The sequence below is a fragment of the Cydia fagiglandana genome, chromosome 4, assembly GCF_963556715.1.
Source record: "Cydia fagiglandana chromosome 4, ilCydFagi1.1, whole genome shotgun sequence".
NCBI classification, from domain to species: domain Eukaryota; kingdom Metazoa; phylum Arthropoda; class Insecta; order Lepidoptera; family Tortricidae; genus Cydia; species Cydia fagiglandana.
This window is the reverse complement of record NC_085935.1, coordinates 16,077,348-16,102,545: the sequence shown is the minus strand read 5'-3', so window position 1 is coordinate 16,102,545 and position 25,198 is coordinate 16,077,348. Positions and strand designations below refer to the sequence as shown.

Here is a 25,198-nt window from a genome sequence, read left to right as displayed (position 1 = left end):
GAGACATGGCAAAATGCCGGGACAACGCGAGGAAGATGATGAGTTTTCTCTTTTTTTGTTTTGCAGCTATTTGCCAACTACTTAGTCAGGCATATGCTTAATCAAAACAAAACATCATCAATATCTGTTTGGGCTTAAAGTACCGTTGACATTTCTATATACTGTGATGAGACTGATGAGTTACTGCAAGTTTCAACCCCATTTGAAGGGTAAGTTGACGCACGCGCACAAGGGCGGGCCGGCGATGGCCTATTGAGTATAAGTTACCCACGAAAGTGACATCTACATCGGTGTACCATTTATTTACCTACATAAAAATACCAAGATTCTTTAAGTATTAGTCGTATAAGAGATATGAATGAGGACCACTTCGTTCTCTCTCGAGGTAAGCAGTGAATACGGTTTACATTTAACATTTCCTGCAAGCCGATGATGGAAAATCGATAGTGAAATGACACAAGTAAGCATAACCTAGAAAAGTGGATATTTTTTTGGTTTAGTTGAACAATTGCCTGGAAACCAGGTGTTTGTGCGTATTTTAACATGGATTGCTTGTGATGCGAGCTTGTTTTTATACTAGCTTTGCGGCTGCCCAGGCAAGTATACAAATCTCTTAATGATATTCTTTACATATTTGTATTTAATTATTAAAAATCTTAGCATTCCAATGTCATTAGAAACGATATCAATAATTTCAGTACCTGCTATGTACTTACATTTTTTCATTGACAGTGTACTTACTCAAATTAACAACTAAAGGTACCTAAGACATTGTGAGGACGACTACCTACTGATGTTGTTGTTTGAAATGATTATCATCCTGCGTGGGTAGGCGTCTACATATAGAATAGATTACTGAATAATTTATAGGTACTGTTACTGTTATCGCTTTTAGGACACATTCATTAAATTTTACTCTATATTTTAATAAAAATCAGGAAGAGTAGTTAATCGTTGCGTAGGATATAGATCGGTAACTTAAATAAATAAATAATAATAAATGGTATTATCTGTTTCTATAGGTACAGAACCTTTTACTAATATTCATGGGTTGTTTATAACGATAACGAGTTGATTCACATACAGTGCGACACTTCCCCATATTTTTTAACAACAATCACAATACAAGGCATGATTAATAACATGACAATTTTGAAAGTAGATAGGGTACTTACATTGTTTACGTTTTAAACGTAAGCGCCAACCACCATAAGGTACCTTTACCCGTGGGACGTCACATATTTGATGTAGAGTACTACTTCTACTTATACAATTCGAAAGGTCCTGGGGTAAAACACAGTGGCGGCGCGTCCATAAAAGCCGATTCCCACCGGCTTGCCTGTTTTGGGATGTTTGAGCAGAGTTGTAAAGGAAATATGTAAGCCAAATTAGCCCTGGCTTGCCTATGGATATGTTTGATGCGCCGACACTGATACCTACTGGTATTTTTCCAGGTCCTGGCCCTGCTGTTCCTGACGCTGATCCCTTGGCCGGGACCGTCGGTCTTCAAGATCACCTGCTCACGTGACAACTCCAAAATTGTGCGAAAGGTCATTCAAAACAAATGGCTCCCCGTTTTAGAAAGGTTTCAAGTAAGTGTTCGCTGATTCTTAGTGATGTTGAAGTGTGGCCTGATTCGTAAACATAAATATGTGCACAAATGTACATTGCCAAAGCAAGTGCTACCATCTACCGTTCTCGTCGGTACGTTTCCTTGTGCATAGTAGGTTCTGCCATCTTGTGGGCTACATCGGAAGCATAAACGACACATTTACGCCCCACGCCAAAAATCTGACGGCTTCAATGAGGTAGGTATAGACCTATGCTCCTAAACATTACTTTATGCTTTTAAGCGAATGCAGCTATGTTATTTATATTTTGTAGTACTCCTACTACGGGCTACAGGTCTATAGAATTCTAGACCTACCGGTTTTATCTAAAACAGTCATATTTTTTTCGACCTTGTTGTCGCTAAAATGTTGACAGAAAGGGTAGAAAAACTTAATTCAAAACAAATACTTAAATAAAATCCTCCGTCATGTAAAGTTGTCTCAGAGGGGCTACCGCGAAAACCGATATTCGCAAATTGCGGGGATCTTTCTCTTTTACTCCAATGAAGGCGTAATAAGAGTGGCAGAGAAAAATGCCCGCAATTTGCGAACGTCGATTTTCGCGGTTATAGCCCTGACCCAGTCATCCGGCAATTAAGATTGACACCCGTGTAACAGGTAAAGCTGCCGCTGGAGTGTCCGTTCCACCCCGCGCGAGACATATTCGCGCCGCAGCACGACGCCAAGATGCAGCACCGGCCCTCGCAGTGGACCTGCGCCTTCTGCGGCAAGTCCTTCTACGAGGAGCGCCACCTCGACACACATTTCGACCAGCGACACAAGAACCAGATTAACAGGGTACGTCTAGTGGCCGGAATGGGTTTGTTTTTTAAATCGCAGTAAGGTAAACATGCCGCTTGAGTACTTCTTCCATTCCGCTTGCGATTTTATGGGAACTTGGTTTAGGAGTGTAAGTAGGCGCTTGGCATTAGCACACTGAATATGTGCGAGCGAGATGTCGCTATAATACGTGCATACTTGCATAGCGTACGTTGTCTCGCTCAAACATCAGAGTGACGTGCGCGAATCGCATCCAGGAATCGGATACGTTAAGCGCTATAGGTTCGTATCCTACCGACTGCGCCACGTTTAATATGTAACGTCTGTGTCTTACGGAAATTTTGCGAAACAGATTAACATAGCTGACAATTTTCCATTATCAGGTTGTTTATGCGTGACTGCATGACGACCACGGCCTAAAAGTTGGTAACGGATATATTTCGGAAACCTTGAAAAAGATCTTCCTTCAACTCAAAATATTGTTTGTTTTGCAGGCGGAGGACGCAGTATGCCTAGCGGAGTACTGCGATATAATGCGGTGCCAAGTTTTGGTAGCGCATGGGCTGCTAAACGGCGGTGGCGGGCCTAGCACGGACATGGAAGTATGGCAAGATGCAGAGGCGGCGCGTAAGGCGCTAGCGCCCGCTGCTCCGAGGTCTGTGGCTCGTGTCCCGGCGCGGAGACGCCGTCCGCGGGCCGTTCAACCCCATCCTGTGAGGGACTGCCCTTCGACTGAAGTTGATCCTGATATTGTAGGTATGGAAAGTGGCTAGGGACGAAGGTTGACAAGTAAGCATAACGCATGCCCGCCGGTACCAGGGGTAACCAGGGGTTGACATGGTTGCAGGTTGACGCCATCCAAAACACCCACGACCACAGCTAACCGTTCCAGCGCCGCTTAGTGACCACGTAACCCGAACGCCACAAAAACACAAATTCCAATAACTGCTCTCACGCCGTACCTATTAAGATCGAAACACTAAATAAGCAGTATCAGACATTTCTAATGTTTTTCTGCTTTATAGTCTGTTATGTGCTTCTCTAGCTCAATTAAACATATGTGACTATGACTATAGAGTTAAGTAGAGAAAAGCAAACTCAACAAATAATTCAATTATTATTTGTAGAGCCAGAAGAGAAACGCACAGAGGACAGCGAAGGCGACGCGAATCAGACCTCTGAGCTGTGCGACGCAGACACGGTGGAGTCTTCTCTGCCGCCCGACAGCAGGCAGCGGCGACTAGCAGACCTACAGGTGATTATATAGTTATATGTCCAACAGGCAAGGCAAGGGCAAAGGCACAGGCAGGTTTCCGCAACTTAATAACTAGTGCCTATTTTACGTGAGGAAGCGGTATCCTCTCTTGTTCTCGTTATCACCGCTGAGCTTGTCCTACCAGAATTGGACCTACATGCCTCCTCTAGTCTCTTCTTGGATTTATTCTAAAGTTCCGTCAATTATCGAAATGACACATTCCAGGCTCGCGAGGTCTTCAGAATCTGTTGTTGGCGTGGCTCCATTACTTAGTGATCTTTAAACTCGATTGTGGTTGCAGGCGGAGCGTGCTGCTTGCGACCCCGCGCGTCTTCAGCTACTTAAAGTGCGGTGCGAGCGAGTGGTTCATTCCTGCATCGCCACTTTGTTGTTGCATCTCACGCAGCACCAGTTTACAGAACTTGAAGGTATATTTGACAAGGAAACAGCTTCGGCTCGGAGACCCAAAAACAACGGGTACGGTGTCATACTGAACTAACTGTGTAGGCTGAGTGCCGAACTTGTAATCCTGTGTCGAAGGGATTCAATAAAATAAACTGTCACCGAATAGTTTCTCAAACGGCTAACGAAATTTCAGCGTCAAACCAAATGTAACAAGGGCGCATTAAACGACAGCTAATGTAAATATGTGTTGTGAAGTGCGGTAATACAAATACTGTTTTAATTGCTCTACGTTTTCTGGAGTGGTGTGTTGCTGGTGAAGTATCGTTGGCATTGAGGCTAAAATCCGTAGATACTTACTTAACTGCCTTTCTAACAGATTACCATTACTAATACTTATCCATCAACTTTGTGCAGACGAGATGCAGCGCGCCGTGTGCTGGTATCTGAGCTGCGACCGCTACTGGGAGGACACGGCGCCCACCGCGCGCGCCTTCCCCTGGCCGCTGCTGCTGGCGCTCGCCACCGGGCTCGCGTTGGCTTTGTGCATGTGCTATTACATCATCTGGATCGTGTTCGAGTAAGCATATTACTAATGGCAAACTAGGAGACACGACTTACTTCGCCAGTTACTAGGATACACGACGCCGGCCGCGTGCATCTTCCGCTGGCTTGTCCTATTTACTCTGGTACGCGATTTGCGCTAGCACAGTGCGTCCATTTCTTTGAGTAAGCTTACTCCAATGCTAACCAAGACATGAGCAGCAACCGTTAACTAGGAGGATTCTTCCCAGTAAAAAACTTAGTGCTATAAAACGGCTGTAGATTATCTCCGGGAAGGTCAGTCTTTGGTCAGCACGTGTATCTCTTTCTTCTTCTTTTTAGCCCTTTTCAATCTTTGAGATGTAGGCCTCCTTCAATTTTTGTTTGTTTCTGTTACGAAAGTTTCAAATGATTAAAATTCGTTTCCAGTTCTGAGGAGGGCAGCGTCGCGGGCAGCGCGTCGGTGTCGATGACGACGCACTCGTCGCCCGCGCGCGCCGAGCGGCTGGCGGCCGAGGACGCGCTGCTGGACGACCCCGACCACGACGACCACTACATCTACGTCACCTACCCACCCGAGCTCAAGCGCCGTCTGCTCGAGAGGTACGCAAGGAACGTCACGCTCATTTTACTCACGCCCTTTATCAGGCAGACTCGCGTTGATTGATCGCCATAGTTTAAGGTTGAACTTTTTCGTGCCATGTACTTAATATGTAACATAATGTAATATGAGTGCCTTCTTTAGGCCGACTCGTGCTGATCTCTTCGAAGTTGAACGTCATTTGCGACTGTACCGTAATAATTATCTCGACGACAACGTCCGTTGTCAGTCCATTACTTACACAGTTTTGTAGTTTATGCGCTCACAATTGCGCATATTTCTTTCCAGTCCAATATTTTTCTAATTCATTCGTTTAGCACCCCCAGAGTTAGGTCTACGATCATTTTGAAAGTATCCGCTAATCTTGCAAGGTGCTGATCTGTCTCTTAGAGTGAGATCTTCATTAAGCTCTATCATTTTGGCAACATGCCTATGTGAGCAATGGTATATTACATACACGTAATATGTAATCTGAGGCTTTCTTATTTACTGGCCGAGGTGTGTATTGTATACTATTTTTCTGCTCGACGGTGCCTGAAAGCGATAACTTTGTTTATCGCAGCGGGCCGAAAGTCGATGTCTTCCGGCCGTAGGGCAGGAAAATCAATTTCAATCTAATAGATATTTTAATCACCCACATTAAATGGTACTTAGTTAACACATGGAATAGTTGACGTGTAATTTAGTTTTATAGGACACACTGCACAATTGAACTATTTGCACAATAGGAATATTTTCTTGACAAGTAGGTAATCCGTGTTTATATGAATAGGTGTTGACTGATCGATGTTGTTTGTTTTAGCTGCTACAATAGAACAACTCGCCTCTGAGACCCGACGTGTCCACCTTATTTCATCGTGCATGCACCTTATTTGTATGAAGAAAGTAGATTATTAGTGTGTAGATATTATTAGTAATACTCAGGAATTTCCTCATAGATCACCTATTCATAATACAACAAAAGAATAGTCCGGACTCTTTTGTAGTACCTTTAGGTATCTACTCTGCGTAAACGCATTCATGTTAAATTCGCAGATAACACTAACTAAATACCTACAATTCTGGGTATTCAAATAATTTCCCGAAGACATCGTAGATTGTACCAAACCTAAGAGTTAGACCGAGAAAAGTCTGTAACGATTTGGATAGCATACGCAGTGCAAGTGTTACTTACACGTCATAATTTCATAGAAGTTGGATTAGAAGTTTCAAATAACACTCGCACTGCGTGTGCTACCAAAATAGTTGCAGACTTATCTTGGTCTAACTCTACCTACTATGTTCATCAAACCAACATTGTAACTACCTATTTAAATTATGTTTAAAAGAATTTATAATACGAATAGAAGAGTGTTTTAGATTTTTATTTTACAAATAGCGCGTTGATGTAGCCTTGTGTTTGTTATAAGTTATTTAGTGAATATTAAGAGAAGTTACAGTTAAGTTAGCACGATTAGTTTTATGGGTACCTACCCAATATTAACGCCGTTAGCAGAGGCCCATTTCTCGTACGTTAGACTAATATTATTAGTGTGTCGCCATGGTAACCCATACGACTTGACAGGGGCCCATTTGTCGAAAGATATTAGTCTAATATTATTAGTGTGTTGTCATGGCAACCCATACGATTTGACAGTTTGTGGACTAATAATATTAGTCTAATATCGTCCGAGAAATGGGCCCCAGATGTGCCCATATTAGTATCTATTACATTGTTATTTAGGTTTTTAATTAAATTCTGGGACCTCAACATTCGGATTATAGAATATTGTAAATACTTACGTTATGTAACGCATTGATTATGAATATTAAATTGAATCTCAATATATGATATCGCTAACAAAAACAATGCACCTACCTACCTAATATAATTTACGCTATCATAGTTAACATAATAGTTCATAGTTTAAGAAATTGGCGTATTAATTATATTTCGGTTAGAAAGCAACAAAAATACTTATATTTTTTAAACCCTATTACCTATAATCATGAGAAATGTCTGATAACTACGCTATCACTAAAAGACGATTTTTCAATAGTACAGTCACGAACTTTAATTGTTGAGCCATTTTAGGGTTTACTTTACATTGGACATTTCATACCGTTAGTATTGACAACCAAATTAGCATGGACCTCAGATGTCTCATTACTCATTAATATTCACAACGACGGCGACGGGCCTTAATCACGTAAAAATTAGATCGAGTAAAAATCGTGATAGTTTAAATCAGTGTCTTAGATGGGTCAACAATTAAAGCTTTACCTAGTAAATTTAGTTGCCTAGGTTATTTAAAATGTAATCATGTAAATGTAACCTTCTAAACAAGTTTATTACATTACGTAATTCAAACCAGATTATTTAATAAATAAACAAAAACACTCTAAATTATTTAGACGAATCTCAATAATGATTAGTCGTTGTGAAGATACTTTGATCGGTGTGTAATCAATCAGTTATTCACGCCGCAAACGAGATAACGAAACGTGGATCTAAGGAACACATGGTTATGAAGTATAATATAATTACAATGAATGATCATGAAGCCAATATGGAGTCAGTCGCCTTAATGTGCGTACCTATAGTGCGGTGTTCTAGTACCTTGCCTGCTAGTCGTAAGTTAACAGTAATGTATAGAATAAAACCTGCTGCAAATTGTAAATAAGCTATATTTTTTCCAATTAATGTAATTAGAATATTGATTACCATACGATTGATAGGATGATAGGTCGAGCGACTCTATGTATTAAAACTATTAAAAGTACCTAAACTCTACAAAAATGTGTGAGGCGAGGCGATGTTAGGAAGAGTAACATAGTTTATATTGCTCGGGGAAAGAGGAACCCTGTGAGAATTCCCCACATGTATTTCTCTTACCTTCTAAACCTTATACCCTTAACAATATTGCGTAGCAACTTAGGTACATACTTACATACCTAATCCCAATATACATACCTACTTATTCAAGTAACAAGTAACCATCTGTCGAATTGATTATTAACGCGAAAAATATGATACCATATGGAGGTACATTAAAAAGAATCTACCGTTTGACAACCATTTATCCTTATGACATTGGGTAAGAGCGGCCTAAGACTGAGTGAGATCGAATTTTTCATCGTTTGTATTTATATGACGTGTTATCACCCTCCTGTGAAGTGTGTTAGTCCAGTAGCTAAGGAGTAATAACTTACGTCCAATGTCATAAGGGATGGGCTAGTAGATCAGCATCTAATTATACTGTCTTAAGTTAATGCCTTTGATGTTGATTTACTAGGTCCTATAAGTCTAGCGATGGAAAATCGACTCAACAAAGTAAAGCTTAAAACTGGATTCATGTTTTAAGTCAGTCTTCATACTTATTTCACTTGATATTGGCTAAATTATCAGTCGTATTGGCTCCACACTTGATTCGATCCGAATATTGGCGAAAGTCATTGTGTAAAGGGCTTAAGACGAATTTGACACGTCAGTGTCTTCTTTTCGCTTGTATCTTGCGGTATCATCATATTTCTCTGGCATAATTCTATTCTTATTGCTATTATACACCACGCGAGCATCATACGTAACTAAAAACAATTATTTTTCGCTATTTTATTGCTCACTCGTCATAAATCTCAGCTCATCTAGAACGAACCCTCAAATTATATGTAACTAATACCGCTTTCTATTAATCTTATGAAATGCTTAAACGAGACTGAAGTAAAGCATACATTTTAGGGATCGTACGCGCACTCGACATACAATAGTAATGTGCACTTTTCATTCTAATTGGATTAATATAAAATTGTAAAAAGTTTGTTAAATAAAAATATAAAATAACTTGAGTGTTTTTATTACAAATTGTACCTCCTCAAATAGGCAATTGTTTATTATACAACTGACGTCTTAAATATTCATATTTACAACTATATCCTGATGATAAACATTACAAATCAACCCCGGCAAGATTGTTTTATCACTTATTGTTACTAAATTGCAGCTAAGTAACTATACCGATCAGAATATGAAAGCGTTTCCACTTGAAACATTAGTATTCAAATCCAGGTCATATTTGACCTGATCACTTTATGTCAAACTTTAATGTCAGTTCTCTTAGAAGTTTTTTATATGCTTATAAGTTATAAAATGAAGATTAAATTATTTTATATGATGTTCAATTACCAAGAAGTAGGTACCTAAAGTGGCGTGTCAAATATTGGTAAGCTGCTATTTATCGAGCTTCTTATTCGCATTTTGTTTCTTGCGTTCGTCCCTTCTTTAAAGACTAGATGATCGGTGGAAATGAAGAAACCAGTAAGAAATGAGAAAGGTGGGTACTTGTAATAGTTCTAGGCATATTTGACGCCCTTCCAGAACGCGTTGCTGACGACGAGGCACTTGCAGCCGCAGCCCGTGGGGCACGTGTCGTGCTTCTCGAACCTGACACAACAAAACAACATTATTATAGTAGGTTTAGTAAGGAACACAAATATATGGAACAGCATGCACTTTAGTCTCAGGCGATGCCGCTTGGCACAACTGTTCCTTAGGTCAAACAAAGCTGATTTGCCCCGGTAGCCCGAAGATCGTACCATGCAGACCCCCCAAAAAGGGGGGGGTGAAGGGGTCGGCTCCCCAGGTCCAATCTATGCTATATTCCTTCTTAGTCTTAGCAACTAGGGCAAGTTATATATCATTTTCGTATAATTTAGGGACGGGGAATTCATTTTCGATATAATTATTATGCATTTCCATACAAATGTTATGTAATTTTTTGTGACAATTTTGGATGTTACAATCACAGTGTGGCGATTATCGCTAAATAAAAATATGGACAATGTAGCCCATATATTCTTTATTCTGAAAAATATCACTTTATAGTAGGCATACATACATTTTTTCGTAATAAAAAAATAATTTAAAGCGCGTGGCGGTACCGATTTCCATACAAATGGAACTATGCCCAAATTCAAAGATTAAAAATGTTCACTAAAAAGGGCATAGTTCCATTTGCATGGAAATCGTTACCGCCACGCGCTATAAATTATTTTTGAATGACCTTAATCAACCTACTATTACTTCACATTTTACTTATTCACTGTACTTATATAGGTACAGTTTGAGCTCGAGTTCCGTGCATTTCCGAGTTGTAGACGCGGGAGTTTGTGCAGATTGAGTTGAGGAGGTAACCGGCGCCTACAATTCTTCAGAGCTCATGTTGAGACTATATATGCCATTCGATACTGGGTCTCGATATGTTTCATAGGCGTATACGTGTACAGTATTCCGTACTATGTATATAAAAGTCGCATGTTTCTACGTCAATGGAAACCGAGGCCTTAGGAGTTTTACATGGGTTGAAAGCCTGTAACAAGATGAGTGGTGCACTCACCAGGCCAGCATGTGCGGGGCGTGTCCGGCGTGGCCGCAGTAGGCGCAGGCGACGGCGCGGCCGCGCACGCCGCGCGCGCACACGGCGCAGCGCAGCGCCAGGCGCCGGCACCCCGCGCACGCCGCGCCGCGCGCCCCGCGCCCGCACCCCGCGCACACCGGGCTCAGCTCCGGCCCCGCCCGCGCTGTAACAGTGGTGCACTCACCAGGCCAGCATGTGCGGGGCGTGTCCGGCGTGGCCGCAGTAGGCGCAGGCGACGGCGCGGCCGCGCACGCCGCGCGCGCACACGGCGCAGCGCAGCGCCAGGCGCCGGCACCCCGCGCACGCCGCGCCGCGCGCCCCGCGCCCGCACCCCGCGCACACCGGGCTCAGCTCCGGCCCCGCCCGCGCTGTAACAGTGGTGCACTCACCAGGCCAGCATGTGCGGGGCGTGTCCGGCGTGGCCGCAGTAGGCGCAGGCGACGGCGCGGCCGCGCACGCCGCGCGCGCACACGGCGCAGCGCAGCGCCAGGCGCCGGCACCCCGCGCACGCCGCGCCGCGCGCCCCGCGCCCGCACCCCGCGCACACCGGGCTCAGCTCCGGCCCCGCCCGCGCTGTAACAGTGGTGCACTCACCAGGCCAGCATGTGCGGGGCGTGTCCGGCGTGGCCGCAGTAGGCGCAGGCGACGGCGCGGCCGCGCACGCCGCGCGCGCACACGGCGCAGCGCAGCGCCAGGCGCCGGCACCCCGCGCACGCCGCGCCGCGCGCCCCGCGCCCGCACCCCGCGCACACCGGGCTCAGCTCCGGCCCCGCCCGCGCTGTAACAGTGGTGCACTCACCAGGCCAGCATGTGCGGGGCGTGTCCGGCGTGGCCGCAGTAGGCGCAGGCGACGGCGCGGCCGCGCACGCCGCGCGCGCACACGGCGCAGCGCAGCGCCAGGCGCCGGCACCCCGCGCACGCCGCGCCGCGCGCCCCGCGCCCGCACCCCGCGCACACCGGGCTCAGCTCCGGCCCCGCCCGCGCTGTAACAGTGGTGCACTCACCAGGCCAGCATGTGCGGGGCGTGTCCGGCGTGGCCGCAGTAGGCGCAGGCGACGGCGCGGCCGCGCACGCCGCGCGCGCACACGGCGCAGCGCAGCGCCAGGCGCCGGCACCCCGCGCACGCCGCGCCGCGCGCCCCGCGCCCGCACCCCGCGCACACCGGGCTCAGCTCCGGCCCCGCCCGCGCTGTAACAGTGGTGCACTCACCAGGCCAGCATGTGCGGGGCGTGTCCGGCGTGGCCGCAGTAGGCGCAGGCGACGGCGCGGCCGCGCACGCCGCGCGCGCACACGGCGCAGCGCAGCGCCAGGCGCCGGCACCCCGCGCACGCCGCGCCGCGCGCCCCGCGCCCGCACCCCGCGCACACCGGGCTCAGCTCCGGCCCCGCCCGCGCTGTAACAGTGGTGCACTCACCAGGCCAGCATGTGCGGGGCGTGTCCGGCGTGGCCGCAGTAGGCGCAGGCGACGGCGCGGCCGCGCACGCCGCGCGCGCACACGGCGCAGCGCAGCGCCAGGCGCCGGCACCCCGCGCACGCCGCGCCGCGCGCCCCGCGCCCGCACCCCGCGCACACCGGGCTCAGCTCCGGCCCCGCCCGCGCTGTAACAGTGGTGCACTCACCAGGCCAGCATGTGCGGGGCGTGTCCGGCGTGGCCGCAGTAGGCGCAGGCGACGGCGCGGCCGCGCACGCCGCGCGCGCACACGGCGCAGCGCAGCGCCAGGCGCCGGCACCCCGCGCACGCCGCGCCGCGCGCCCCGCGCCCGCACCCCGCGCACACCGGGCTCAGCTCCGGCCCCGCCCGCGCTGTAACAGTGGTGCACTCACCAGGCCAGCATGTGCGGGGCGTGTCCGGCGTGGCCGCAGTAGGCGCAGGCGACGGCGCGGCCGCGCACGCCGCGCGCGCACACGGCGCAGCGCAGCGCCAGGCGCCGGCACCCCGCGCACGCCGCGCCGCGCGCCCCGCGCCCGCACCCCGCGCACACCGGGCTCAGCTCCGGCCCCGCCCGCGCTGTAACAGTGGTGCACTCACCAGGCCAGCATGTGCGGGGCGTGTCCGGCGTGGCCGCAGTAGGCGCAGGCGACGGCGCGGCCGCGCACGCCGCGCGCGCACACGGCGCAGCGCAGCGCCAGGCGCCGGCACCCCGCGCACGCCGCGCCGCGCGCCCCGCGCCCGCACCCCGCGCACACCGGGCTCAGCTCCGGCCCCGCCCGCGCCGCCGGCTGCCGCGCGACGACCAGCTTCATCACCTACCGGGACGAACATACGTCTCGGTCATTTATCGTTATAATCGCAGTGACCAAGCTATGTTGGTTTTCTCTTACACTATTTTAACCTTTTGGCCGCCGGACCTAGTCCGCAAAGACGCTCACTCACACGCCAGAGTAAATTTTAAGTAAACAACTAATAAAAAGTTTAGGGATTTCAAATTGTGATATCGATATTTACAATTTATGGTAAAAATCTTCTCAATTTGGCTTTGTTCTTAACCAACTTTAATTTATTTCGAGAATGCCAAAAATTAACATATTTTTTACACACGACAATGTTAAAAATAAAGGTCTTTATCATTAAAAACAACCACTAAACAATATCGATTTATGACGTAATATCACCGCACTAGGCTCTACGAGAAGTCTTGTATACATGACAACGGCGCGCATGGACTGCCCGCAGTGCAGACCGACAAGGACCGTTTCCGCGCGGATTAAGTAATAATAGTCTCTAGGTCAACGGCGTAAGCGCTTGTCGGTACGTAAACTTTATAAGCGTTAGGTTAGAGCCGCGCATCGTGTGTCGATAATATAAATGTACCGGAACTGCATTGGGGAAAATGACACGTGGGTTGAATTGTCAATGAGTGAAGAACAATAATATTGGAAAAGGGTGGGGATCAGAAATGTTCGGGAATGCATGTTTCACATTCGACATGTTCCTTAGAAGAGCTTGTCAGTTCCCGTATTACACCCCTACCATAATAATTTTTCGTCAATTTCAAATACATAACATTCTCATAGTTAGGCGACACTGACTAGTCCGAGCGTCCGCCTGTAGGTACCATTCTTGTGCGAAGCGGTCACTGCAGGGTATCACTCCCCACTACACTATCATCTCAAAATGAATCATTTGTTCTGCAAATAGACCACAAGGACAGATTTACTTATCTGACTCTACTATGGACAGCTGAACAAGTTCCCTGAACTCCAGCTATAGTTATGCCTGTCTCTCTCTCGTTTAACGTTACTAGTTATCACCAATTGGCATTTAACAGGTGTTCAAATGCTTAAATAAAACCAGATTGGCCACTTGATGTTTATTTTGAATATTCTCTAGAGATGCGCCGGATATTCGGTTACTATCCGGTATCCGGCCTATCAGGCCAGTATTTTAATATCCGGCCGGATACCGGATAGTGCCCTATTATCCGGCCGGATACCGGACAGTACCATTGCTTGATTTCGGAGTAAAAAAATTGGATTTAAGAAACAGTCATGGTCATAATCGTACTTGTTTATTATTTTAAAACAATTTAGAGATTCCACTGACTTGCACGCGCACTCATTTCGAACCTAGAAATGTGTCCGCGCGAACGTTCACTTAGAAACAGGTTAAAACTGCAGAATGCGCACCTGAAAAACCGAAATGTAGGTGCAGCTCCGCTGTCCTAATATTCGGCGACCGGATACCGGATATTCGGCCGATGGTCCGGTATCCGGCCAAACAACTATCCGTTGCATCTCTAATATTCTCATATCGAGTTAACATTCCCATCCCTAGCTGTCTTGTATACAAGACAACGGCGACGAGGAACATGAAAAACGTTGAAAACTGGAGCAATTTTTTTGATTGCCTTATTATAAAAGAATGGATTTATTTATCTGCTTTGAATGCAATTATTTTAAAAATCAAAGACCTAAAACATTAACACGAGTGTAAAAAATGCTACAATTGATGTTTTTTCACATTTACCGAGCGGTTGAATTTGTGTCTTGTATACAAGACAGCGGCGCCAGTGTATCGTTCTATCGTTGTCTTGTATACATGCCAACGGCGGTCAAAGGGTTAAAGTTCGAATTGGAGTAGGTACGGTAAGCGTTACAGACCGTCTAACTAACATGAAGGCCCGTCTCCATATTGCTCGGCAAGCTATCGAACATTGCGCGTTCGAGCGCGCCGCGCGATGAACCATTCATTGTCGGTGTTTCGACGCGCGACAAAGTAGAGTTGGACAAAAATTTACTTGAATAAGAATAAAAACAGAAATTTTATTCTTATTCAAATCGATTTGAATTAGAATAATTCTTGCACTAGTTATTTTAGAATAAAATTAAGGTGAATAAATCATGTGACTTTTATTTTAAACGCAGAATAATTATTCTAGAAGTGAGGCTATTCTAACTAAGGTTTTATTCAATTAAAATGTTATTAAGAATTAAGTTAATTGTTGTACTACAATTGGTTATATTTTGTAAGTTGATTTTCATCCTTCTATTTAAAAGTCGGATTGATTTGATATTTGTTACTTTAATTTAGGTATAGTACACGTTGAAGATTTCCGCTATACACTATCTAGTTCTATCATCCGATCAGGGTGCTTAGCCAACATGCCAAACGTTGACGCTCCGTAGAGTTGCGCATAGTCTCTCTCTATCACTCTTACATATTAGTGCGATACAGAGACAGATAGCGTTTCGTTGTCGTAGCACTCGTGGCGCAAACGATTGGGTGCCTAGCTAAGATGCCAATTTTTGTTTTTAATTTAATAACCAAATCATTAGGTACAATTTAGCTGTTTTTAGCGCTTTCTGTCTCTATCACTCTTACATATTAGTGCGATAGAGAGACAGAGCGTTTCGTTGTCGTAGCACAAACGATTGGCATGTTGGCTACGCACTCATGGTGCTTAGCAAAGATGACAATTTTTGTTAATTTAATAACCAAATCATTAGGTACCTACAATTCAGCTGTTTTTAGCGCTTTCTGTCTCTATTACTTTTACATATTAGTGCGATAGAGAGACAGAGCGTTTCGTTGTCGTAGCACAAACGACTGGCATGTTGGCTACGCACTCAAGGTGCTTAGCAAAGTTGACAATTTTTGTTTTTAATTTCATAACCAAATAATTAAGTAAATTTAGCTTTTCTGGGGCGTAGCCAACATGCCAATGGGTTGCGCTACTTCAACGAAACGCTACCTCCGTCTCTCTATCGTACTAATATGTAAGAGTGTTAGAGACAAAGCGCTTTGTTGTCGGAGCGCAAACGATTGGCATCTTGGCTAGGCCCTTAGACCAGCTAAATTGAACCTAATGATTTGGTTAGTAAATTAAAAATAATACGGTTACTGAAACTATGCGTTATGCGACAGTCAATTTGTAAGATTTTATTCCATAAAATAGGTATAAATTAGACAAGAGGCTAACTACTATTACATCTACCTAACTATACATAATTAGTACCTATACGGTACCCGGACTACATTTTTATTCGTGGAATATTATTTCAATGAAAAATCATGATTATATTTATTTGATTAAGAATAAGTTATTCTCATTCAGTTTTTTCTCATACGAATTATTCCCGACCAAAATTATTTGAATATGTTTGACGGGAATAAAATCGAGATGATTTTATTCCTACGAATTCTTATTCAAATAATGATTTTATTCTTGAATGCCCAACACTGCGGCAAAAGGAATGTTCGCGTGCAGTTGGGACGGGTGTGTATATATTTCAGTTGGCTCGCGCGGCCGCATACATGGATAATAGCCGGAGAGCTAGCCACGTCAATAGGTATGCAATTTATAGAGCCACGAAATTCCTCTAGTTAGTGTGCTATACTATCATTATTAATTAATCCGGGCGCCTGGCAGCTGTTCAGCGGTGGGTGTGGGAGTGGATGGGCAACAAAGGAGTTGTAAAATCAATTGAAGGTATGCAATTTATAGAGCTCTGAGTTTGGTGTGATAAAATAGCTAATTATGTATTTAATTCAAATATAACAATGCCAGGCGTTTTATTTGGTGGAAAAGTAGTGCCAGGTGATAAAAATACACAATCACTTGTGCGCCTGCAGGAAGATCACGCCTAGGTAAGTGTTAGGAAAAAGTAGAAGACATACAGACAGTGCAATTTGCTCGTGATCTTCCTGCAGGCGCACAAGTGATTGTGTATTTTCATCACCTGGCACTACTTTTCCCACAAATGAAACGCCTGGCAATGTTATATTCGAATTAAATACATAATTAGCTATTATACCACATCAAACGCAGAGCTCTATAAATTGCACACCTTCAATTGATTTTACAACCCCTTTGTTGCCCATCCACTCCCGCACCCACCGCTGAACAGCTGCCAGGCGTCCGGATTAATTAATAATGATAGTATGGCACACTAACTAGAGGGATTTCGTGGCTCTATAAATTGCATACCTCTTGACGTGGCTAGCTCTCCGGCTATAATGAAAAGTGTCGTACTTTAATTGAATTACACATTACACGGCACTAAACAGTTTCTATGGAACAGTAAATGTAGTGATTATCGCAACAGATCATTTTTCTATTTGGCTATACTTCGTTCCGAATAATTAATTTTTGTGATATAATGTGGTCGATCGTCGGATCGCCTGCCGCGCGCGGCCGCCGCGTATAAGTTCAAGATGGTGCCGATTTGCCGAAATTGGTTCGCGAGCCAAAATACAGGTTTGCCGCGGTCGAACATTGCTCGCGCGGCCGCCGCGCAATATCGAGACGCGCCTTGAGTTGCGTTCTCGCGCGCGAGCAGGCCTATGGAACTCTCCGCGCGAGCTCGGTTTAATACCTACGAATCCGCTCCCGTTTACGGTAGAAAAGCAAGCCAGTTGGTTGCCACACGCGCTCACGTACGCATGTCACCGCGCGCCGCGCTGTCATTTTTTACGATAGTTACAAGCTACGTAGTAGGTACCTACCTACTATTGAATTTCTTTAATTAAACATGTAATGTTTATTATGTATGACAAATGTGTAGTTTTAGATATCTATCTATTTGAAATACTTAGGTAGCATATTTTTAATTTATTTTGGTAAATGTTTAGTTTAACGACAGTAAGTTAACTTTACACCGGAAAGTGCCTACACATTTTTGCTCTGATTAACTTATAATTAATTACCTGTATTCATGGGGTTTATATTATTTTTCTTTGTTGTGTAACATTAATCTCTATCTGGTTTTAAATTAAACGAAGTTTTAAAATAATTCTTGCTGGGATTATTGCGCGGTTTATAAAACGGCGTAAACACTGCGGTTACTGCAGGGACATATGACCTTTTAAAATTTCGCAAACACGCATAATCGGAATATTAGGTATAATTTAAGATTTAGCTTTTCTTTTATTTCACTCCGATGTTTAAGTAGGTATTTATTTATCATTTCTAAGCGTCAGCAACCCTAGCGTTGTGCCAATGTGTGCGGTGCGGGGAGCGGCGCGTTGAAGGTCACTCCATTGTATTTTTGTGTAGGTATCAAAACGGTAGGTATTTGCGTTTTGTTTGAGAGAAAAGTATCTGTTCGTAAGAACTATTATATAATCTGTGGCGCGAGTCCATACTTTAAGTCGCGCAAGATGTATGGCGTCGCGCGAGAGAACGCAACTCATGCTAGCACGTCAGATATTGTTATATCACAAGTTAGTTTACAAATTACCGCAATCCTCTCGTATAACAGCTGCCACGCGGTGTATATGTAGTTAAGTCACAGTCACACTAACACAGTAAACAAATTACCTCAGTCCTCTTATATAAAAGCTGCCACCGATGCAAAATATCCGCGTACACCCTTTTAAAGCAGTGGTACTGATGCACCGCGGCCTCGTCGAGCACGCAGGCCGACATCCGTTCCGACTTGGACACGCTCGAGTCCGTGTAGAAGTTCTCGGCCTCGGAGCACGAGTTGCTGCGGACGTTCGTCCAGCCGTCGGCTATTTCGCTGTATTGGTTTACTGTGCTGTATGGTGATGTTCCGTTGCCCTAAAACATGATCACAAATCAATGAAAGATAAGAAGGACATCGCGAATGAATTCTTAGAAGAAACCCTAGTATAAGTGTCTTAACCCTTTTTCAGGCATAGTACGATTTATCGACCACATACGATACGCCCCACTAGAATTTCAACTTTAACATTAGATTGCACTTTCGGGAAATTAGACTTGTCTTCAAAGTCATCATAGTTGGATTAATTGGAATATATTCGGATTATTCGGGAAAACCTTGTAGATCGGTGCGGCCTGGAAAAGGGTTAAATGAGATCTACGGGATGTGTTAAAGTCGATATCGTACACCCATATTATCTTACTGGTCAATCACGCCTAACAGATAAAGAGTACCCTGGAAAAGCTTATGTTGTTCGTTCAGCATGTGTGCGACTAGCTACTAACTACTGAGAGTGATTTTTTCCTGTCGGACGGGAGTGTAATCTTAAAAAAGCAGTTTGGACATTCCAGCGCTCAACAATTATTTATTTGATTCTACTTTTTCATTCCCACTGGATTTATATCGCCATGTATCTTAGAATTTAAAATAGCAACTTACATAACTAGAATTGCTGATAGTGGACTGCGAGCTCCACTTGTTGGTGTCGTTGAAGATTGAGAAGGCGCACGCCAGCATCGCCGCCATTTGCACGTCCAACGACTTGGCGTAGTGGGATATCCTACAATACAAAGTAGCTTTAGTGTAAGGCCTGAGTGGACGCTCGAGCTGAGCGTGCAGCGGTGGGGCGTGCGGCGTGCATGTTAAAACAAATGCAAACGTATAGGAGCGGCCTTAGTGCACGCTGGTCAAATCACTTGTAAGCCCGACGCCACGCCCCACCGAACGCTCCGCTTCGTCGTCAACTCAGGCCTTACACTTAGAAATATTTATTATTATGTATCTTGAATTTGACAACATCAAAAAATAGACACTCAGATAGAAACTCAGTAAACTCACAAACTACAGGTAACCAAAGGTTCATCAGAAGTATATGCAATTATCTTAACAGCAAATTGGTCCTTCGAACCGGATGTTTAGGCAGCCATTTTTTGTGAGCGAGGAGTTGTCAGAGGTATACTCACAGCGACTGGAGCAGGCTGCAGCAGAGCGGGTGCTGCGCCCAGCCCATGCTCTCCTCGCTGGAGGCGCAGTGGTCGGTGGGCCGCGCGCGGAGCGCCCGGGCCGCCAGCGCCGCTAGACGCCACGCGTGCGCCAGTTCGCTTTCGCCTTCCGCTGATGCTATCCGCGCATTCGCCTCACACATTTCTGTAAAAATATATGCTTCATCAATTCGAGGATTCCATACGCACAGGTTGCCGAATATAACCTCATCACTAAGCCCCTGTCTGTCTTTCTATCAACGAATTGTATTTCATTAACCGTAATGTAGTAGTCATGGTTTTTCAAATGGAATAAACACCCCGATTTTGATGAATGGAGTTATCAAAACCTCCATTTTATTACTGGAATAAAAAATGCTAGAATATAGTACCGACGGAATCCTCAGCGTTGATGACGTATTTCTCTGCGAGAACCCGGTTCAGCGGGAACAGGTCGGGAGCCGCGTAGAGCACGACCCTGGGCGAGCAGCCGGAGATGCTGCCGCGGCTGCGCATGCTGCCCGCGCGCCGGCCTTGCGCTTTCTGTATCAACATGTACATGTAATTAAGGGCTGATTTAGGGTCGGTTGCACCAAACTGTGCGTATCGTTAAAGAGTTCGCAAATTTTGTTATGTATGGAAAGATTCATAGTAAAGCGCTGGGGCGCGCCGGCTGACGTTGATCAGTCTGCCAAATGTGGTTGGTGCAACTGGCCCTTAGACGGTGCGCGAACTCGTATGCTATCTTAGTTACATTGAGGACTATAGGTTAAATCCAATTCAGCCGACCAATCTAATACCGCAATGTAATGAAACTGGCATGCGAGTTCTCGTACCATATAAATAGGCCTTAATGCAATAACTTAAGGTTCTCTTAAAGCCCTTAGGTACGCTTTATGAAACTGGAAGTTTATAAGCAGTTTTCGACAAAAGGCTTAGATAATATTAAGTTATTATTTTTGGTCGCAAAGCCAACTGATAGGTAACTAACTCAATTTAGTTGCGCGACGTTTATCGGCCGTTCTAATTAACATTTACATATGTACAGAATCTAAATACGGTGTACTTATGTAAATTAAAAATACTTTAATGGAATCTTTTGAGGCCGCAGACAGGGCGCACGCGACCGGCGCCGGCGAACGGTGATTCGGTGCAGTTCATGGTTATTTTTTTTATAAATTACCTCGCATTCGTAAACGCTTCACAAAGTGGATTCTGTGGGTGATAGTCCAAGTACTTACCCAACGATCTTGAAAGTAGAACGTCGTAATAGAATTAGAAGGATGCCTGTGCAGCAACTGCGGGAAACCAGGCGCGTTCGTCGGCGACGGCGTCGTGGTGGCGTGTGGCGACACCGAGCCGTAACCGCTCCCGAAAAGGCTCGGAATAGTCGACAGCGACGACATCGACCTCGGGGTCCCCGCCTCGTGCTTCAAGGATAGTCTCCGAGTATTCGACGGACGATTGAACACAACTAACGTGCTGACGCCGCACCACTTCGCCCCGGAAGTGCGGGGGAAGGGAATGCATGCGTCGCCGGCGTTCTCGCTTTCTGATTGGCTTCTTTGACTAGACTTCATTGAGTCAGAATCGTCACTAGATTTAACTGGAATCTGTAAAATAAACATTGACTAATAATAACACATAGACGAGAACTCGTCAACAATTTCCTTCTTAAGAATGAATACGGGTCAAATGTAGGTCAATTGAAGGCCGAATAATAAATCAAACTTGCAAAAATAAATAAATAAGAGGGTATTTACTAGTAATCAAGGAAAGTGTCACAAAAGGTAGTCATGGAAATAAAACATGTAAAAAATCAAAAAGAGTTCCCACAAAGTTTTGTGCTTGTGACAAATTGAGATCATTAAAAATTCATTATAAATAAATACCTACAACTATTGTAATAATTAAAATAATTTTGCCTATTGTACTAGTATTCAAAGTAGCATACAGAGTTGCTCATTTGATTAAAAAAACTGGTTGGTAATTACCTCATCAATAGATGTCGCCAATGTCTTTACACAATGTAACAGACACCTTTGGCCTTCCTTTTTCTTGCGATGGGCTGTTCTATTTAAGGCTTGTAGAATTTTGATAGTAGTTGTGCTATCGATATTTGTACCTGAGAGCCAAGAGAACTTTGGTATAGTTTGTTCAGGGACATTTTTAGGGAATACCACTTGTAGGTTGGCAGTATATCCATTGCGTTCTGAGTGTATCTGGCATATCCTTGTATCCGTGTTCATGTTAGTGACTTCAATATTCGCCATTTCTCTTATAGATTCGAACTCTTCATCTATTGATATTAGGTTTGAGGTTGGCATCTTTGTCTGGAAATAAATAGGTTCTTTGGTTAGTAAGCTGAGTCAAAATGCTAGACTGCCTAATTAGCAAAATCAAAATATCAATATATATAATAAAATAAATATAGTATAATTTTATTTATCAAAATAAATTATACCATTTGTATATCTTGTCCTGTACTGTCAGATCCATCATTCATAGACTCAACTGGTGACATTGCTGAAACAAAATGCAATCATTTCAATGAGCTAATTTCTAAGTTCTGTACACACATACAGTTTAACAGAACTGCAGTGTAAAAATACTCACTGTCACTACTATTGTCCTCTTCAATTTCACTATCATTGGGTAAATAATGGTGGCACATTTTCAGTAAAGAGGGCTGCATTGCCCAAACCCTTAAAGATTGATCTCTGCCCCATGTCACTAGCTGGTAGTTATCGGGAGGTGTGTTTGGCCTCCACACCATTGTCTGCACTGTGTCCGTGTGTCCCACAAGCCGGTGTGTTAAGATATCTGACACCCATATACCAATGACCCCAGCTTGCTCCACCCGGGGCAACCCGCCCCATCCCACGCCTATAGTCAACAAACCACTTCCAAATGGTGTATATATAGCTCTCCACACTGGGAAGTTAGTGTTTATAACATTCTCTGGCCTCCTAGCATTGTTTATGTCAAAGAACTTAATGCTCCCATCGTGACTGGATGTCACTAATTGGTATTCATGGTGGGGACTCCAGTCTACACCGTGGATTTTGCACAAGTGTGCTGAAATGTACTGGAACGGTGCACTGTGTTTTCGATAATCCCATATTTTGATGTCTCCGTCATGTGCTGTTGCAACTATGTGAGATGCCACCTTGTTCCACTGCACTTGTGAAGCTCCAGCTGTAAATTAAACATTCAGTGTTTTTAAGACACTTCCACATTTTATACAAACCATGACAAAATAAGACTAAAAAAAAACACTTTAAAAAACTAAAATAAGTCTGTTCATTAAGTTAAGAAGTTATCATACAGAAAATAGATCTTTTAAATCCTTATGTTTACTTGTGTGGCTAAAAATTCTTATTAAATTCTAATAGGTAAGTATAGTCTGTAGTCTAGATTTATGGATACACTTTGGCTCATGGTATACCTGTGTAATATAATAGGTACTGAAAAAATGGTATTTTACCAACTGCACACAGTGAGATTACTGGTTTTCTTGCATCCCGGAGGTCCCACATATGAGTGAAAGTATCTATAGAACATGTTGCTATGAGGTTGTGGTCTTGTCTGTGGAAGTGCGTGTCGCTCACAACTCGCGTGTGCCCGCGTAGAGAGCAAATACAAGTCAGATCGTTGCCTGCCCGCCATTCGTATACGTCAACACGCTGATTACTCTGGAATATGCAGAATTAAATTAAAATAGGGTATCATATATTTGTGTGAATGATAATGAGTGCCAATTTATATGGAGAATATATAAATTTACCGCAATAGCACAAAGTTTCTGCCCGTGATATGTTTGACACCACTCCGCTCCGGCTGCGTCGTACTTGCTGTGACGCGGGTACTTCTTTATAATGTCACCAGCATCTTCTTCTAAGTTGACCTGCTTAATCGCTAGCCATCGCCGTCCGGCTAGCAACACGTTGTTACCCGAGAAATCGACGGACATAGCGGTAGCCTGCAGCTCCCGGTACTCCCACTTCATCAGCTCGGAACTCCAGTGCACAGACATTTTGATTTGTAGTTATAGGATATACAAAAAAATTAAAACTTTCTATCTTTTATTTACACAGATTATTCAGTTCATGATAACAAAACAAATCAATCGCTCGCAAGCACACACCATATTATTATCATAAAATGTCAACATGACAGTTCTAATCAGCTGTCCAAGGAGGCTTTTTTTAAACCCATTTAACGTTGTGCAATAACACAACTATAAAGCCAAGCGCGCACCACGTTTTTTTGTCGCGCGATAATTTAGTCGCAGAAATGTAACGTATGGGTTTATATGGCGGTGCACGCATATGCGACAAAAAAATCGCAGCGATTTTAAAATTGTGATTTGTTACATTTTTCCGCGACAGCGCGCGACGCGATTGTCGCAAAGTGAATTGCAGCATACGAAGCTGTATGGCCCCGCGCGCACTGCGATAATAAAATCGCAGCCGGGACCTCAGTCGGCATTTCGCTCTCCAAGCGTCAACATATCGGAACCTGCTTCTCCAATGGAGTTACAAGATGAGACGCTAGATGTTGACCGTTTAATTATAGAAATAGAAGGAGATCACCTTTGTGGTATAAATACTCAGTCATACAGCGATTGCATATTGTTTCACGACAAGCGACTGGTACGACATCCATGTCGAGAATGAACAAATCGTCGACTTTTTCATCGCAGTGCGCGCACTGAATTTTCTGCGATAAATTACAGCGCGATTCTAAAATCGTGTCGCAAAAATTAAAATCGTGGTGCGCGCTTGGCGTAAGCGATAAACTTGAAGCGCTTGGTGGCGATAATAGCGCTCCTTATTGCTTGTTGTGGCCTATTTTATAAAGCTACAATTTACAAGCGGAAGTCTTTTTCTAACCCTATGTGTTAGAACGAGACTTCCGCTTGTAAATTGTAACTTGTAGCTTTATAAAATAGGCCATTGGTGGTAACTGGGCAATAACCGCGAAAATCGAAGTTCGCAAATTGCGGGGATTTTTCTCTGTCACTCTAATTACGCCTTCGTTGGAGTAAAACAGAAAGATCCCCGCAATTTACGAGTATCGGTTTTCGCGGTAACCGCTCTGGTTACCCGAGAACGAGTGAAATACGCGTAATAAACAGTGTTGCCAACTTGGCATAAATGATGCCAGATGTGGCATATTTTCACTCGCTTTGGCACCAAAATTTTCCATTTAGCATCTGGCATATTTTTTAGCATAATTTAGTCTAAGCCAAGTTTGCACCAAATTGGCAGCAACAATATGCGCAATCGCCTTATGTGGTTCATATTTTCATATGAATTTTGACTTTTGTGGACGGATGGCCGTCGACGGACTATATAAAGTTGGTCAAGCAGATCTTGTCAGTAGAAAAAGGCGGCAAATTTAAAAAATGTATGTGTTTTAAGTGTCTAATTTCAAGTGATATGTTAGCATTTTTTTAGCATAGGTATTTAAAAAAACTTTGGCATAATTTTGGCATAATCTAG

At 44.4% G+C, this 25,198-nt stretch overlaps 2 protein-coding genes across 2 annotated transcripts; one reads left to right on the top strand and one right to left on the bottom strand.

The window, feature by feature from the left end:
- Positions 1-236: 236 nt before the first annotated feature.
- Positions 237-9,011, top strand: LOC134663880 (uncharacterized). Its single transcript, XM_063520404.1, has 9 exons — positions 237-385; positions 1,455-1,592; positions 2,229-2,408; positions 2,885-3,146; positions 3,518-3,645; positions 3,947-4,073; positions 4,465-4,627; positions 5,020-5,193; positions 5,994-9,011. Exons 1-9 carry the CDS (start codon positions 359-361, stop codon positions 6,019-6,021), a joined length of 1,227 nt encoding a protein of 408 aa, XP_063376474.1. The 5' UTR covers positions 237-358; the 3' UTR covers positions 6,022-9,011.
- LOC134663881 (GATOR2 complex protein WDR59) lies at positions 9,009-23,837 on the bottom strand. Its single transcript, XM_063520405.1, has 12 exons — positions 23,479-23,837; positions 23,179-23,386; positions 22,308-22,889; positions 22,156-22,217; positions 21,686-22,024; positions 20,933-21,304; positions 20,084-20,234; positions 19,674-19,857; positions 19,150-19,270; positions 18,345-18,587; positions 12,614-12,831; positions 9,009-9,611 (listed from the first exon to the last, which is right to left on the bottom strand). The coding sequence occupies exons 1-12, from the start codon at positions 23,725-23,727 to the stop codon at positions 9,521-9,523; spliced, it is 2,820 nt and encodes a 939-aa protein (XP_063376475.1). The 5' UTR covers positions 23,728-23,837; the 3' UTR covers positions 9,009-9,520.
- Positions 23,838-25,198: the final 1,361 nt, after the last annotated feature.